The following is an 18899-nucleotide window of genomic DNA, read 5'->3' on the forward strand; positions in this document are numbered from 1 at the left end:
CGCCGCTGCCATCTCGTGGTGGGCCCACAACTGAGGCGTAGCTGGGTGGGCCGTCCGGTAGTGGGTCGTCCGGTAGCGGGCCGCCCTCGGCGCATGCCGTCGATGCAGCCTCGAGCTGCTTCTCCTTCTGAGAGAGCCCGGCCGGGCTGGGGCTGGACTCGCGCCGCCCGGGCCGACGGTCGTTTGACAGTGGAGGGGTGGACGTCTCCATCGACAGCGGGTTGTCCACGATGTGGACGGAACGCGGCGGCGGCGGGCGGCAGGCGGCGTCGGCAGCAACGGTGCCGACGGCCGGCCGGGCCTGCTCTCATAAGACTGCCGTGTTGTGTGGCCGCGGGCTGTGGTTGCCGCCGTCCTCCGGCACCACGGTGGTGGTGGTGCCCTGCGAGCCGCCGCCGGCCGACGTCACTTGCAGCTTCACGATGTCTGACATCGCCAGCGCTGCAACGCACGGCCGAAGGTCAGTGACGCTGCCGCGTACAGACGGCGGTCCACAGAACCGCAACATGCGGACAACGACCAAGATGGCCGCAGCGCAGAGAGCAGTCGGCAGTGGTCTCAGTCGTATTGAAAGCTGTAACGCGCGGAAAGTAGTCAGCTGCGCTGTAACTCAGACAGTGGTCAATGGTGCTGCAAGCATAAAGAGAGCCGTCAGCATCGTCATCGGGCCATCGGTGCTCGTACCGCGATACCCTGTCACATAGACATATGGAAGCGCAGTCCGCCAAAACCATTTGCGTATCCATCCCGCCACCTATCCAGCCAATCCAATCCACCGTCAATCATCAACTTAACTTGAAAAGCATGACCGGGTAACGGTTGATAATTGCAGGAGGTAGCCATAATGACTTAATAGAGTCTGTCGTTCACTAGGGCGACCGGTTTCGCAAAAGTTTCAAAAAGTTTTGCTCTCCAGGTCTATTCTGATCTACGTCTGCACGCTGATCACACATATGGCTTTAAATATGTTTATTTCGACAGTGCTTGGGGGCATAGCCCACATAAAAGTGTTCCTTTTTTCGATGTGCTTTCATGAAATGCACAGCACTACGAATAGCGTGGCCACGGAAACATACTCATTCTTCACTGGTACTGCTAGTATATTGTAGATAGAGTGACACCAAACCAACATCCTATCTCCATCCAGCGTCTTAAACTGCTTGCACCAGAACTGGTAATCTAGTAAGTGCAGCATGTCCTAATAGATGGCGGTGGCATCGCTAGTTATGCTAGTTGACGTTCCTGCATCAGCTCACGTCAGGAACGTTATTACCATGGCCCAGGGGAGCTGAGGCTTGAGTGCTCCTCTCCCATCCCCCTCACCCTGGTGACATTTCGTGACAGCACTCAGGTATACATGCTACACGTTTCTCTATGCCTACGTTAAATGCGTGCCTTGGAAGTGAATGTAAGTGCCTTGAAATGGTAAACAGAATTGCTTTCTGTTGACAAACTGCATGTGTTATGACCAGCTCTACGGCTGGGATGGAGCTGGTGCGGGGTGGGGAGGGGGACATCTGGTCGTGGTGGCCACTGCGTAGATGTGCCAATAGAAAGTGACCGATTGTTAATGGTTGTTAACGGTTGACTGTGAAATTTTTACTCCAGCATTACCAATGTTCGCGGTATGGTGAAGGAAAGCAAAAACAGAAAGGTGACAGAAGGGTAGGATAACGATGAATTTGTGTTCCTAATGTGCTGGATGAATTTGTTGACGCTTAACAATAGCGATGTTTTACCAATTACTTACTGGTCTGCTATGAACACCAAGCATACATCTTTCAAACATGTTTGCATATTGCAGGCTTTTGTTTGTCTTCTCTTCCTCTAATATGTGAAAATGGAAAGCTGCGCTCCGTGCACGGTAACGTAACTTGCGACCTATATTCGATATTATTCAGGTTACCTTGACATGACAGAGATCTCATAAAGATAAATGTCTCCACCACAAGCACAATGCGGTGTTCGGGCCTGTTAACTTCCACTGAGCGAATTACATACTTGCCGGCAGGTCATTGGCAGGGTCATAATGGTGAGGCATCTGAGACGAAAATGATGCAGGTGGATGGCGAGTAAACGCCAGTGCGAAACTGTTAGGTGTGTCCGACGGAGTGATGGGAATTTCGAGACGGGCCTCACTTCCGGTGGCTCTAAGAGACAAGGTACAAATAACAGTGGCATTCTTATGGAATTAAGACAAACATGAGAAAGAGAGGCGAATGTTGCGATGTGGCTCAGATGAACACACTTTCGACACATCAGCTTTAGTTGAGCATCCTTTAGATTTTGACCTTGACTCTTGACAGCTCAAAACATGGTAAGGCTGATGTTTATAGACTGTCTTAACAGCAAGAACATGTTATGATGGCAGATGCGGAGGTCCAGCTTCCAGCGGGGGGTTTCGAATGAGATGATTATGCATTGGTGTGATAATAGGCATGGTGGTAGGTATGATAGGCATAGTAGGTATGGTATGATACATTATATCATATCACGATAGGTGTGGTGTAGATGATAGGTAGGATGACGTATATGATGACGTCACGTAGGTGCTTCCGAGACAGATAAAAAAGTCGTTAGTGTCATTACTTGTGTCAAGCCAAAACAATGGACGGTGCTGACATAAGGTTATCACATATCATGCATGTATATAATTCATATATATATATATATATATATATATATATATTATATATATATATATATATATATAGTATAGAGATGATATATAATAATTATATATATATATATATAGTCTCATCTCGCCTCTCTCTCATCTCTCTCTCTCTCTACCTCTCTCTCTCCTCCCTCCTCTCCTACTCTCTCTCTGCTCTCTCTCTCTCTCTCTTCTCTCTTCTCTCCTCTCTCCTCTCTCTCTCTCCCCTCGATATCACCCACCTCCAATAGAAAGCCGAATCAATCAGGTGAGCTGAACCAACAACCCTCGCTCGATGCACGTATCGTAGTTTCAGGCGATCGTGACGCAAAGCATTTCAGTAAAAATATTCACTGTGAACCCCGCGCGTTACATCGCTGCATTGCGCTGTGCGCTGTATGCAGTGAAGTGCAATAAATATGACCTTACGGAAACACTGTGGCGTTCATCATGTTGGCCTCAGCCCGGGATGCCCGAGAGGAAATGAGGCATGCTATAACGGTCATATATATATATATATATATATATATATATATATATATATATATATATATATATATATATATATATAGCAATTAAAGCACACTCCACAGACGTGGCATGGAATGCTAAATGCTGACCATGTTCGTCGGTTATCTGCTCAAATGAGCTGCTCCTACGCATAGGCAGGCAATTACGCGGGGGTAGCCCAGCACCTGTCGTCCGAGAGCCGTCGGCCAGTAATAACGTGTCAGCAGTAGCCCAGCGCTAATAACCAACGCGCATCCCAGTAAGCTTACGCCAGCGCTTCCCGCGCGACTATCTGTCGTTACCGGTCCGTCTCGCGAGCTAACGACAGCCCTGCCGTCTCCCAAGCCCTTAAAGCTGCCAGCTGTGGTCAACACCGTCGGCTCGAGCCGATTCCAGTAGTTGAGCACATCGACCGGTCCGAGAGTCGGTGCCGATCAGCTGAGCGTGGCCGCGGCTAGCAATCTGTGACCGTCAACAAGGCTGTCGAGCACGTCTGTGTCCCGGGAGGCCGTTCAGCTCGTTGCTGGGGGATGACAGTGGCGGCAGAGGGCTCGGCGGATGACTCCGGCTTCGAGTGCTGACCGTGGACATTATTGAATTGGATCGTCTGGGTGTGGAAAATGTTGCCGCTGCAGATACCACACTCAGCTATTGTGATGACTAGCCCTGGGTCTATGGTTCAGAGCGTTTGCGTTCTGCCATTTCTTATATAAGGCAGGTCTAAGGTTCTTGTTTGATTTCTTCATATTGCTATTTTCGGGGGGTGGGGGACAGCGTGATCTGCCAGTGACGCAAAAGGGATTCTAATCTCGCGCCCATGGTTCAAATTGATCTGTGGAAAAAGTATCACTTTGCATTGTGCAAGTGCATAGCACCCTATGCGTCTAACATCTAAAAGAATAGAGCAGACATCTATGCACGCCGAGTTTGCTAGCGCTGGTCGGTGGGCAATGTACGCACCGTGGTTGATGGAGGGAGCCGCAGAACTGGATAGAGCGCGCCGGTAAGCAGCGCTGTTCATCGTCAGCTTCCGCACGTTCTTCTCGGGGTGGAAGACGATGATGTAGACTTTGGGCGCGTACAGACAGATGAGCGCCACCGAGGCCGACAGGCTTATCGCCACGCACAGAGTGGTGATCTGCACCTGCGAACAGTGAGATTACCATTGAGACACCACTGGGACCGACAGGCTTATCGCCCCATACAAAGAAGTAATCCGCACCTGCGGACGGCGAGATTACTGTTGAGCCGCTGCGACGTCGGTTAATGCGCGGGCAGCTGGTGGGCAGAACCTGCGGGAATGTCACGTCAGCTGCTGAAAGATGTGTATTACTTTTACATTCAGCAATACCTATCACTTGTCTTTGAGAACAGGGCATTGGTAAGACATTGTCATTCAGGAGCGTCTAAACAAAACAGTTTTGCCTTCCGCAATCTAACACGCGCCCAAGCGGCCAGCTAGATACCTTTTGCTCGGGTGGGGGGTCAATTTGACCCCCTCTGAGATCTCAGGAACTAAGAAATCTAGAGACACTAAATTTACAGGATGTGTTGACCTGTACGTGAACTCACTTAGGTCGAAGTTTCAGGTTCCTAGGTTATGACCTTCGGGTCAAAAAAGGTCAAACAAGGTCAAGTTCCGGGTTGGTCTTCAAAGTGCTCCCGTAACCTAGATAACCGTTTCTAAGCAAAAGGTCACATGCTCATTCAGGGTCAGTAACCTTGTTTGACCTTTTGAAAGTCAAGGTGACCAAAATCATACAAAATGTTGACCTGGGTCATATTAGGTCAATAACCTATTCTGACATGTAAGAAGTTCATGGAAAATGTATAATGCGGTTCCTGCTATCAATAAATTCGAAATGAGCACCAGAATCTTTTCCTTAAAGCAAGCCCTAGAGTAATAAAACTGGTTGCTTTTAACCTTGGTCTGACCTTTATACCTGATTTAAGGTCAACTTAATTCAATCAGTACTTACCAACTCGGTTTTACCGGTACCTTCTAGGATGTTGAAGGGCGAACTGCCAGCCGTTTGTTACCTGCGTCCGCTGGGCGCTGTCCGCTTAGGGCTCTCATCCCATAGAGGTTTTGCTTGAGACATATATAAGCGCTTCCGTTAATCCCATTAATTGATCAGCTGCAATAAAATCTCTCTATTAAAATGTTTTCGAAATGCTTGCAAAATCATTCTCAACTGCACCTTCATGGAGAATTCGATGGAGCCCTGAGAATATATATTTTTGCTCATGTTGTGGTGAGCGTTTCTGGTAGTTTTCGGGTTGAAAGAGTCCGTATTCGTTAAAATTAATCACACAGTGTTCCTCATTTTGCAAGGGCAGAAAAGGTCTTTTATTCCAGGCCGGAAAAACGATGGATTTTTGGCAGCCGTTTTAAGATGGTTCGGCAGCTTGTGCTTTTTACCTTGATATTTTCAGGGATTTTAACCTACGACTTTTAGGATAGGTACTTCCATCTAATGATATTTTTGCTGGGGCGGTGCCAAGAGATGTACGGCCTCGTCTGTACACTCCGTTGTCGCATCAGATTGGATAATTCCCCAGAAATTGCCTCCGCCGGCAGCCATGGCCTGACTTTGACCTGCGACACATCTAATTTGGTTATGTCGAAAATCCACTATTTAATTGCCTACAGCTGTGCAAAGTCTGTTACCGCCACGCAGTGCCGTTACGACATTCTTTTCAAAAACCTTCGGGGAGGGGAAAAGGGGGTCCAGTGGCCACTTCACACGAGCGCATATAAAGTTGCATCAATAAACTTATTCCTGATTTGATTCACAACAAAATCCATGTTGGGGTTGATCGAGTGTCATGACGGGTAGACTTGTGGCACGTAGTATCGCCGCGTCTTGATGCATTAGACACGTCCACTTCTCATATTTCATGTTTATTCTCAGAAGCCGCTGACCATCTTCTCCAGGCTGTTCCTAAATTCTCCTTGCTCGAGGAACGCCAGGGAGGCAGTTGAAGAGAAGAGGAGCGTGGAATTGGATTGGAGCATAAAGATGGAGGATAATGTTAGACATCATGTCGTGACGGACCATTCACCAGCTCTGAGTAAGTGGACACGTACCAGAAAACAAATCTAGCTCCCAGGGATATAAAGAAGAGAATGAAGCTGGATCTGCAGCTCAATGGGGGGACTGAACACCACAATAACACTGCATGGACTCAATCCTCAGGCCACATGTCACGAGCCCCACAGGAAAGAGGAGAGGAGAAGTGTCCTGGATGTCTCAGCGAGAGCATGGGAAATGCAGGAGCAGCCTGCTCGCCGTGGTAGCTGCCTCATGAATAAATAAAACACATGTGATGAACAAGTCAACGTTGATCGGACAGGTCAATAAAACACAGCTTCCGTTCTGTCCTTGCTATCCCTGCTATTTGAACCATATTGCTGTGCCTTCCGTCTCGTGTGGACCTATGCCACTCAAGAGACATCGTGCGCTATCCATGGCGTCACATGTATAACAATTCCAGTGAAAATACACTAGCAAGACACCAGCCCCCAGCTCAAACTAAGTTTATTCTGTTGCTGATACGGTGGCACGTCCATATCATGTAATAAGTTGACTTAAGCCAACAACTTCAGTTTAACTTCAGGAATAATTCATTCCAAAGACCTAGGCTGGCGGTTTCTGCAGGACTCCGAACCAACCATGACACAGACGTCCGACACTTCCATGAGTAATGCGTTGGAAGAACTTCATCGCAAGCAGCGTTTGCCTTTTTGAGAAATGAGGGTTATTGGAGGCGCACATCAAAATAGCTGTTCTATCAGACTATCAGCAAGCATCCCACCGATAAAAGGAAAGTAATGTCATCGAGTGCTAGAGCGATTTTCTTAACAACCAGCGCGAAATCGCACTGGATACGTTCGGCGCTCACCCACAGATACAAATGTAAAACATTTATATTTCATTTTCTGTGCAGCTGTGCCGGTTACTTCGGTATTAATCCGTTTGTACCACATACACCGCAACGTGGCCTGCTTTTACTATCATGATCAAAAATCTGCCCCGTTTCGGAATTCAAACGCATCACAGCTGTTGTGAGAGTTCGACATGTGGATTGGTGTGAAGCACTTGAATCTTCAGTCGAACGAGCGCATATTTCCAATAATATTGCAAAGTTTCTATTTCGGACGAACCCACAGGTAACAATGCAAGCGGTGGTCCATGACACAAAGATCGACTGTCCGTAAGATACATGGCACATATCAGTTTAGATATCCAGTGATTCTGGGCGGGATGTTAAACTAAGAGCATGCTGGAATAATTTAAGGGCTGATCTCGAACACCCCCTTGGAGTAAATGCAACGCCGCCTTGGGTGGTCCGCAATGTCCAAAAAGATATGGTAATTTTCCCAAACTCATCAGATTTTGCTTCCTTTTGTCCCGAAGGGTATGATAAAACAAAATAACCTTCTGGACAACTTTTCTATAATCATTCAAGAACAGCTCAACGTATGAAAATAGGCAGCCGTCATACCACTACTTTTATATCCAGACGGTCCTGAAAACTCTTCAGTATCGACTTACATGCCGTGTGCAATTTAATAACAAAATATTTGTTGCATGCTCACCAAAACTGCAAGCTACATTGGTGCGCAGACAGCTTGGAACGATGTCAGTCATAAGTCGGTTGAACACATGTGATATTGCTGTAACATTTCTTGAGCATAAGGCTGACGCTCTTGTCGCTGAATATCCTGTTTGACACTGAAGTCTCGCTAATAAAAGGTTCGATGTACCTATCAATATAACCTCAAATATGGCGGTTTCGTTTAATTCAAAGATGAAAGCGACAAACTGTTCGATTATCGTGTTAAAATATCATAAAGTGGCATCTCTGCGGGTCGTACTTAAAATAATTGGCAGTGCCATATTTCAACAAACTTATAACAGAGCTTATAAAACTCGAGAAGCTCAGTAATAAATTGCTTTACAAACTTCTAACAGATCGCCGCACAAAAGTTGAAACCGCTGAAGCCAGCCAGCCCACCTACTTCAGACTCCGTCCGCCCTCGAGTCAGCTGTGAAGCCGTCACTGCCCTAGTGACGCTGAACCCACCGTCATGTAGGTCCATGGATGATGGGAGAATCTCTTCAGGATCCAGCAAAAACTCAACCAGTGTTTTCAAGTAAACAAGTTATCACATTCCGTGAGCTTAAAGTCAGTACTTTCCAAAGTTATCAAATTCCCCGTCACGGACAAACCGCGTAGATTCATAGCAAGGAGGCCGTGTATCACCCAACCCCTGGAGGTCATACAGGCACGGCGTGCATCGATGGGGAATTGAGAACCGGTTGACGCCATTCACTTAGACTTAAGCAAGGCTTTGCATGCCGTACCACACCAACGACAACTCCACAAGCTGCATCCGTATTGAATTATAGGTAAGCTCCTGCGATGGGTCATTGCTTTTCACATAGATCGAATTCAGATGGTGGTGATACAAGGATCCAAGTCCAACTGGGCACCACTAATGAAAATAATCCCTCAGGGATCTGTTCTTGGGTGGCCCCGTTTACGATCATTGTTTAAGACCTTCCTGAGCACGTGCGGAAGGTAGTCAGTAAGTGACCTATTTGCAGACGACCTCAAACTCTGACGGGCGCTGAGTCGAGATAACTGCAGACGACGACCTCGCCCATCCAGGCGGATTTGGGCGCCACGGAGAGTGGCCGAAAAAAAATACTGAAGCTATTCAGCATCTCCAAGAGGAAGGCCATACACGTCAGGTTTTGCGACCCCTAGCAGACGTCAGCCAAACGTTAGTCAATTCTCCTGAACAAGTTTGGGATTGAGAAGGTGTTCCGGGAAAAGGACCTTAGCGTTATTGCGGATAAACGGCTCAAATTCAATAACCGAACAGCAGTAGGTTTTACAAAAGCTTCAGATCCGTTGGCTGTCCTTTGCCTACTTAGACAAGAGCACTCTTCCATTTCTTCGCCACGGTAACCGCCCTTTCTGGCAACATGAGAGCCAGGCGACGCCACCCAGACTCAGCAGCTGAGTACGTCGTAAAGCCTCAATCACACACACTTTTCCATTCCTCTGCAAGACGTTGGTAAGGCCATTCCTGAAATATGGTTACATCATCCGGAGCCCCTTTGGAAAACTGGACCAGAATCGGCTAGAGCGGGTGCGGCATCGAGCGACGCGACTAATCGAGAAAGTGAGGGAGCTGACATGCTCATCTGAAGCTGCCTTCACTCCACTCCAGACAGCGACGGGAGAACGGCGTCATAATTAAAAAGCCACATGACGGTGTATTTGTGCGCGATGAGGATTCCTTACCAGAGCTGACTCCGTCAAACAAGGGCCATCCGTGCAAGCTTTGCAAGAACAGAGCCGCCAGGACCTTCACACGCAAACATGCATTCAACGACCGGGTGGTCGATGCTTGAGATGCACTGCCAACTAAGGTAGTCTCTACATTCGCACACATTCATTTGAAAGCCAGCCGCAACTTGGCTCAGTTGGGCGCAACTCATGCGCAAGATCTCATGTTGAATCTGAATTATACGTGATAAGACTGTACTGTCAGCCTTATTGCTCGCAGAATAACTAGGAAAAGGAGAGCCATATTCTCTTTCCTCTTCCTATGCCCGTTCCCACAAAAGCATGCAGCCGAAACATCTATTCACCTATACCTCCTTTCTCCTGGCTATTCTACGAAGAATACGGCCGACGATACTGCCTGATCTATATCTATAAGATTCTTCGCAAATGCACTTGACAACTCAAGTAATTGTGAATTATGCATGATTGAATGCACGACGGGAGAAGGCTCAGCAGGCCGAGTGACCTTACAGGTTCCCACGACCAAAGGGACGATAAGCCTTTGCATGTAGCTTTGGTAATAAGCTGAATCAGATAACTGAATTATATAAATTAAATAGGCTGCTGTAATAAGCTCAATAAGGCTCTTGACACCAGAGTACATGGAGACAAAATAACAGGCTCACCCGCATTCATCAGTCCGTTTACTACCTTACTACCAGCGAAGCAGCCAGTGCGAAGGTTGTGGAGGGAGCATTAAATACCTCAGGTACACATTAATGAAATATGGCGACAAAACATGACTCCGCATCCCACTTCGTACATTACGCTGCATCTATGCATCTAACAGACATTGTTTGTTCGCATAACAAAGGATGAACATGCACTGAACACAACCAGCTGCTCCGCGTATACGTTCTTGGAGCTTTTCGAACATCATTTGTGGCTAATCCAAGAGCTTTGCTCAATAATCGATAGTGAAAAATGTACTGCAACGTGAGCAAGTGAACGATATTTATCCTGAGAGGTAGTTTTTCCTACAATATCCCTGATGACAGTGAAAACCAAGTACAAACGGGACCTCAATCATCGTTCACCTGATAAACCCGCGCAGTAACGTGCTTGGACGCCAGTGAAGATATGTAGCACCCACCTGGTGAGGGTCAATACCTGTCTGTGCCAATTTGTTCAGGGGGTCAGCTTCATGCGTGTTCATGACACATTACGTCGAATAAGCCATTGCTCACTTGAAGCCCAAATGGGTTATGCCCGTATAGTGAAGCGGTGATAGACGATTCAAACGAATAATTAATCTTCCGACTGGCATTACTGACGGGAAAACCAAAGATTTATGGTGGTTAAGCAAAGGTACGTTGAGAATGAAATATTGAAACAGGACGAAAATATCAGAAGTCGAGCGCATGAATCGCCGTTCAGTCTGAGCTGGACTCCTGGACTCATTTATATTCCGGGCTTCGCAGTGTCCGAAAGCCTAGAAGGGACTGGCTGCGCGAGCGAAAGCGCCTTAACTCCGGCACGAGCGATCTCCGTTTCCATTCGTCGGTGTTCTGTCGGACGATTTCGAGCCTTAGCCCCTGGCAGTGAAGAGGTCTCTGTCGCTGTAAGGAATGCGGTGTGATAGTAGAAAGGAAGCAATACAGCTACCCATCTAAACCTAAATAGGATACCATTCATGCCATCCGTCCCAAACGCTTCCCTGGTCAATAAGCCCATTGCTTAACTTGAACGACCAATTCTTCACTCCGATTACCAAAGTATCTTCTTCATTAGTGTATAGCGATGGACCAGTTTGCCATTGCCAACGACGGAAGTCTACAATGGGCAATGCTGGTGAACGAACAGGGCTGTGATCAAGAGCTCGTCTGTCATAACCTTGAAAAGAGTGTGCCACCTTTGGGGCAAATTCCAAAAACATTATATGATGGAACTTCAGGAACAGTTATGTCTAAGAAGCACACTGAAAGCTGCCAATGCGGCACCAACTATATATAATGAGCAAATCAATTAGTCTCGTGCCCCAATTATGCGTTTAACATTTCGGGAGCACATTTAACTTTTTCCTTGGATTTGCAATAGTTAATATTGGCACGCATAAGACATTCAAGTGAAATATTCGTTGTAACACCCGCGAATGTACGCTACGGAATCACGTCGATATTGCTCAAAATTGGCGTGCACATGGCATGGTGAAGAGAAAAAGCTACTTGTGAACACAATCACCCTCTTAGTACACCTGAAGTGTGGTGGTCAGAATGTGATCCGCCATTTATGGGTATCACCGACGTCAGCCAAAATGCACGTTTGCGATTGGCACAGCGGCCGCTTTAGCCATTTAGCGAGGGCATTGATGCAAATTTGAGCCAGTGAGTCACTTGACCTCAGGATATGTCCCTGATAGTCACTTGACCTCAGGATATGTCCCTGATAGTCACTTGACCTCAGGATATGTCCCTGATGTGTACCTGCTTTGTAAACACGGTGTTGCGACGAACTGAACCCCCAAGTAAACGACGTTTTCCAAAGACAAAAAGCCGTTGGAAAAAAGCGCTGCGCTAAATGCCCACATGCGAGAAAGCAAAGCCGTAGAATGGTGTTTCGTTGCATTCGCGTAATAATGACGTCATATGTCGATACGTTTCCTTTAAAAGGCTTCTTTGTCCTTTCATACCAATTGCTGCATGTAAAGCTTGACCAATCAGTTAATTGCAAACATTGCATGACGCACATGATGGGAAAGTCAAAGCGAATGAAAAATTTACTTTCATCGTGGTGTGCAGGGAGTAGTCCATCGACATTTCTCCGGTCGGAGCGGCTATCTTAAATCAACACTCTGGGCTATTGGGGAGGATTTCGAGAAAACTGGTATTAACAACAAAATCGGCCGCGTCTGATCTAAGTTAACAGTTGACATACTCACTTTAAATAGGATGGCATTTAACAGCGTTGGAGGTAGGGCACCGAGCAAAGCTATCGATCACGACCTGGTCTTTCGAGTCAGACTCCATCGTGTCGATTGTCCACCAATAAATTACCGATTGTCACCGATTGCCCGGCCCAGCCTACCAATCCGTGGCAGCCACGTCGGCTCCAGTGGAGCGCAGGTTTGCTACAGAAGCAGCCAGAAGGCGACGATGGTCGGAGGTGGCTGGCCGCTGGTGCTAACCCGTACCACGGGAATCTTCCTCACTGCAGTATGACCTGGTGGCGGCGGTAATGTTTTTACGCAAGAGCGTGTGGTTTTAACACCCTGGTAATGACTTCTAGTTAGTGCGGGTACAGGTGTGAACGTTATCCGTGTCAATTAAAACAGAAACATAAAGCAACGTTGCACGTATATCATCCTAGGGCTTCTTTGCAGTGAGCCGTTATTGGTAACTAGTAGAGAAGTCCCCAGGCATCACTTCTGTGGAGGCGGGCGCTCACAGCGATGGCGAGAGGCGGGTCCCCACAGGCGTGCGCAGCGAGCTTGCGCGCACGTCCACCAAAACTGTCACGCGAATGCGCCCGGGCGTCGCTGGTGCCGCTATTGACAAAGCGCACCCTCGCGGGCGGCGGTAGCCCGTCTATTCAACACAGCTCCAGGCGGAGCAAGCCGCTTTGCAGCTCTGCCGCGACAGATTCCGCCTCCGAAGGAAGACAGCTGCGAGCGACGGGAGGGCTGGCTCTGGCGCTGCTGTGCCGCGCTCCGCCGGCCTGAGCCGCGCCCGTCCATGAGCACGCGTATCGCAGCGTCATCAGGCGATTCGTGTCCGTGTGTAAGAGGGGATCGCATGCATGCAGCGGTGCTAGCGGAGGTTGTCAGAAGCATCGGCGGGCTAACACGAACACGGTGCTCCTGCCTCACATTTTACAAGGACTGTAATGCTACAGTGGACGCGCGTCTGGACTGCCCAAGCTGCTATCCACATAGGGCGACTCAGCTCTCAGCTATCCGACAGGCGCTGTAGGCTGCCAGCCCGTATTTGTCGGATACACAGCCCAAATATAATAGCGACTGTTAGCGAGTTACCGGGCGCAGTCAGTGTATCTACTAACCGCACATGCTGATAAAACACAACTAAAAAAGGAAATACGGAAAAGCCCACCCAGGCGCTATTCCGTGGCACTCGCACAGGAAACTTCCACACGCTGGCCGTAAGCCAGGAAAGGATCACATTTTTCCCACCGCCAGCCTAACAACACGCAATGGCTCAATTGAGCGAGGGGAGAAAGACGAGGCAACGTGATTCGTGAGAAATGACCAGCTACTCGCTCTCCACGGCCCGCACGTATAGTGTTTGTGCATGATTATAACGCCGAGCTGGCGCTCAGATTGATATAGTTCGACATGTGCGTAATGGCTGGTAAATTGGCTGGTTTCTGAGTACTGAACATAGCACACATCCAGTGCAGCCAGATGAGCATGCCATCTTTACGAGGTGACGGTATTTTCTATGGCTGCAGGTTTTCTGCACCAAAACGGAATTACGACACTATGAATGATTTATGATGACACCGTACTGTTACAGCACCAATAACTTAATCTTGCTATGTAGTCACGCTGTAAGGAGCTGCAATACTATGCAACATAACTGCCTCCACAGGTGGACATTCCTAGTACAGCGAGCCTTGGCATCACTTCATGAACAACGACGGATACGTGTAAAATATTGGTTAGTCAGCTCAGCCTCAATCAATGGGTTAATGAGTACCTGCAGCTTAACATTTCTTTAGTTGGCAATTCATCTCAAAACGTTGATCTAGCATTGTTCAGCCATCTTGGTATTTTACACCGCTGCATGCGGTATGAATAAGTCAATATTGATGTCTAAGTTGTTATAAATTGTGATCGTTGCTAACAGAAACAACACAGCTAAAGCAGAAGGGTGCATGAAACACTTCTTCCCCAAAACCGGTTATTAACTCCGCAAACTGTTCTACTACCATGTCCGTTTTTGTTTATCTTCCCGACTATTTTCTATCGCCCGTACATTTCATCGAGGTCACTCCGAATTCCCGCATCGAACCAAGTGTCGAAAGCCGCTGGAAATATCGCCCGATCGATCAGCCGGTGATGGACTCACCTCGAACGAGTTGCCTGTGCCGAAGTAGATGGGCACGAACGCCAGCCAGATGATGCAGGTGGTGTACATGGTGAAGGCGATGAACTTGGTCTCGTTGAAGTTCTCGGGCACCTTGCGCGCCTTCACGGCGTACACCGTGCACACCACGATCAGCACCATGTTGTAGACGAGCGAGACGAGGAAGGACGAGTCCTTGATTCTGCACTTCAGTATGACCTCGCTGCGGTCGGGATAGTAGAATCGCACGCCGGGAGGCTCCACAATCAGCCAGGCCACCGTGCCGAACAGCTGCACACAGATGAGCAGCGTGGCGATCACTATCTGCGACTTGGGGCTGATGCAGCTCGGCCGCTTGGCCGACCGCGACGCCGAGTAGAAGATGCGCGAGATGCGGTTGGTCTTGGTGAAGAGGGCGCCGTAGATGAAGGAGAAGCCGAGGCCGATGCCGACCCGCTGCAGGGCGCAGGCGGCCGGACTCGGCTTCGTCAGCAGCAGGAAGGTGTTGAGGTAGCAGATGAGGATGCCGGCCAGCAGCATGTAGCTCAGCTCGCGACCCGACGCCTTCACGATCGGCGTGTCGTCGTGACGCAGGAACAGCGCGATCACCAGCAGCGTCAACAGGATACCTGAAGTCAGATCCGAAACGTCCATCTTATGCCATAGACCATATAAAACAAACTCTGTGATAGCCGATTATAGCATCAAAAACACAAGTGCTTCAAATATGCAACGCACGAACTACGTACGAACTAAGTGCCCTAAATGTAAGAGCATTTTCACAATTTGTAATACATGTATCCGTAAAAGTTCACTATCATTCATATTTCAATGGATTATCGAGCCACGGATGAACCATTCATCGCGCTTATGAACTACCTCATTGCAATCCCTGTACATAAAAGGGGCTCATAATCAGTGTCGTTTTGTGCGACATTCCGGGTCGAATATGTAGTATGAAAATACCAAATGTGGATACTAGTTCCGACAGAAAAATGCTTATGAATGCCCCGGCATGTTACGAACGGCCCTGGTGTTACACACACCACACCACCACACACACCACACACACACACACACACACACACACACACACACACACACACACACACCACACACACACACACAAGACACACACACCCACAAACACAACAGAAAAACACACAAGAGACAGATACACCAGCACAACAGAAACACCAAGAGCACACAGACAAAAGCCACAAAACACAAACAAACACACGAACAGACGCCCCAGACATATAACAACATCTCCCACACATACCACATATCACGAGCACCACATCCGATACATATCACACATAATACTCACATACTCACCCGAACCACCACAACGCACGCACAGCAGAACCCACACAACACCACCCACGCGCGCTCCGCGCCAACACCCACTCACTCATCACTACCTCTCACTCATATATCTATATATATACTATATATATATATATATATGTGACTCATATGGTTCACGAGTAATAAGACAATGAGTCAGAACTGAATCGGATGTTTGATTCTGCAAGCTGCGTTAGCCATGAGTGAAACAATTAAGTGCGAGAGAACGGGCCTGAACCTAAGCCCAACAAAAAAATTGGAACAGCTATGAGTCATGAGCTGAATCGAATGCCGAATATGTCGGCCGGTCCTGAGCCGGCTCAACATTGGAGCGGAACACAAGTTTGTTCGTAAGCAGCCAGTTTCACATGACAAACACGTTGCTGTGATCGAAATGGGCCCAGTGCTTCCATTTCGACCTTCGATCATGCCCAAGGTTCCCGGGGTGGAGGAGTGGCTGGAGACCAGTTATTCAAACACACCGCCCAAAGCCTATTGATGATCCAAGACGCGTGGCGCAGCGCATGCGCACACGCTGCTGGTGGCAGCGTCGGCGCCATGTTTGCGGCCACGCTGATGTGTTGTATGAACAGACGTGTGAACTCGCTGGTTTAGTTGTTTGCCTTTGCATCCGGACAAGGTTCATCTGGCATGACTTAACGTACCTTGCTCTTTCCCCAGCTTTTGCTTTGCGTCGGATGACATACGCCGGCGTAGCGTAGCCTTTTGCCTAGCTTACAGCCAGATATAAATTTCCCACCATGAATGAGACTTTAGGTCCGTCGAGGCAACGCAAAGATGTACGCGACCGGCGAGTGAGGCCAGACCGAGTGTGCAGCCGATCCTGCCTTGTCATATCTCAGGAGTACCGTGACACGAAAGAAGCCACTGCTCATGTCTGTCTCAGCCTCCCCTTATCTGACCGAGCACCGCTGTTCGAATCACGTACCGACCACTGCGATGACGATGGGTCCGATGGCCAGCGGCGAGGTCCACCTCATGTACTGCACCTCCAGGTCGTAGCAGGAGAGCTTGTCCTCGAAGGGCCAACGACCGGGACCGCAGTCTTCGCAGGTGTACTGGTCCTTCATGTACTCGTACGGCTCGCAGCTGTCACAGATCCAGCAGCACGTGTCTCCCTACAACAGGGAGCATAGATTAGTCCCGGTTACACTGCCTGAGTTCAGGACAGCTCCAGCAGCACGTGTCTCCCTGTGACAGGGGAGCATAGATTAGTCCCGGTTACACTGCCTGAGCTCAGGACAGACCCAGCAGCGCGTGTCTTCCTGAAACGGGAAGTATGGGCTAATCCAGGGCACACTGTCTTAGTCAAGGACCGGTCCAGCGGCAAGTGTTTCCTGGTGACAGAAGACATGGGTTAGCCCGGGTTACACAGTCTGAACTCAAGACAGGTCCATAACCACGTCCATATTTTGATCACTCTCAAACATATTCACCTGATTCGTTTTAACGACGTATGTTGAGCGTTCGGCAAGGCACCTATAATCCTAAAATCCGAGTCTGTTGGTAACAATCAAAAATGGCCCGATCAGTGCGTATCATCTCCGGCTCGCCCCCAATCACTCATGAGGTCAAACGCTGCGGAGCGGAGCTGACAGTCTCTCCAGTCGCGTCTGGAACATTTCCGAGCAAGTCGGGTACGTCAATCCTGGTTCGGGTCGTCACGGTCGGGAGATGTTGAAAGCGTCTGCTTTGTGTTTAAAAGTAGGCCTCACCCGATCGATATTGTCTCGCCTTGTTTAGTCGAACATTGAGTTTACTGATGTTAGCGACTAATTAATGGTAGCAAGTCAGGTGCTTATCAACCATTTGTGTGCTGGTCTTTGTAAAAATGGGACCAAACAAGTGCGTATGCGTACGTAGTTAGCACGTACAACTATTTCGTGAAGTAAGCCTGACGCTGGTGGCTTGCGCATACACAGAATGAAGTTCCGACTGATTTCAAAACACTTTAAAACGAACGCAATTTCACGTTCCGGAAGCCTTCATTAGCATACCAGATGAGGCGAGCGGCGGCCGTGCCCTGCATCTAACCGCTGCGCACGTGGCCTGTGTCGAGGCGCACCTCCGCGTTGGGCGAGGCCCGGTGTTTGCGGACAATCAGCCCTGCCTGCCGGCGCGCCACGGCCTCAAGAGCGGGCAACCGGAGCCGTTCCACCGGCCGGCTTCCCACGGCCGACAGGCAGCCGGTCGCCCCTGCCGGGAGTCTGTTGGAAGTCCCGTCGGGAGTCTGTTGGTCGTCCTCCCGAGGGTCTGTCGGCAGTCCTGACGTAGTCTGTCGGACCACGGACGGGAGTCCGTCGGACCTCCGGACGGGAGTCTGTCGGTCGCCCCGACGGGAGTCTATCGAACGGTTCCCCGACAAAATATCGAATGGAAGAAATCAAGTGGGAAAAAGCCAAACGAAAAAAGCCGAATAGCGAAAAGCCGAAAAGGTTAAAAGTCCACAGGAATACAGGCCAAATCGGAAAAAGCCGGAATACTTAAAGTCGAAGAGGGGAGAAGTCAAAAGGGAAAACTCAACAGAGATAAAGGAACAAACACCATAATTCGACAAACAAAAATCGACAGGGGTAACGTTCAGCTCGGATATGTAAAAAAACAATAGTAGTCAAATTGTTTCAAAATGGAAAGTCATCATAAGTTAAAGCCTGGTATGAGATGTGCATAAAGCTGCGGCCAAGCGGTGAGACAGATGAGGTGGGATGGGACAGGGTGGTCCTTTGATGGGACGGGACGGGACGGGGCGGGTGGGATCGTGCGAGACCAGGTCACGCCAGAAGGGACCGGGCGAAAACAAGCGAGATGTGACCAGATCGGGTGGAACCGGGACCAGACGAATCTTGAGGTGGCCTAAGTGAAATGTTGCTACCTTAAGGCCCAAAGATGGCTCCTCCATAAAGGTATCAACTGAACACCACTTGGTTCTCGTCGGTTGCGGAGTGGCACGAGGCTCCGGTGTCCCCGGCGGTGTG

The 18899-nt window shown here is 48.9% G+C and overlaps 1 protein-coding gene across 1 annotated transcript; it reads right to left on the reverse strand.

Moving 5' to 3' along the window:
* Positions 1-13: 13 nt before the first annotated feature.
* Positions 14-17042, reverse strand: LOC119108458 (metabotropic glutamate receptor; the record flags this gene model as incomplete). Its single annotated transcript, XM_037232027.1, is given in 4 exon segments — positions 14-441; positions 4127-4310; positions 14557-15182; positions 16853-17042. Coding segments are annotated over 4 exon segments (1134 nt in total), but the record flags the coding sequence as incomplete, so codon positions are not given.
* Positions 17043-18899: the final 1857 nt, after the last annotated feature.

The sequence above is a fragment of the Pollicipes pollicipes genome, unplaced genomic scaffold (assembly GCF_011947565.3).
Source record: "Pollicipes pollicipes isolate AB1234 unplaced genomic scaffold, Ppol_2.1 Scaffold_6686;HRSCAF=7923_pilon_pilon_pilon, whole genome shotgun sequence".
Classification (NCBI taxonomy): domain Eukaryota; kingdom Metazoa; phylum Arthropoda; class Thecostraca; order Pollicipedomorpha; family Pollicipedidae; genus Pollicipes; species Pollicipes pollicipes.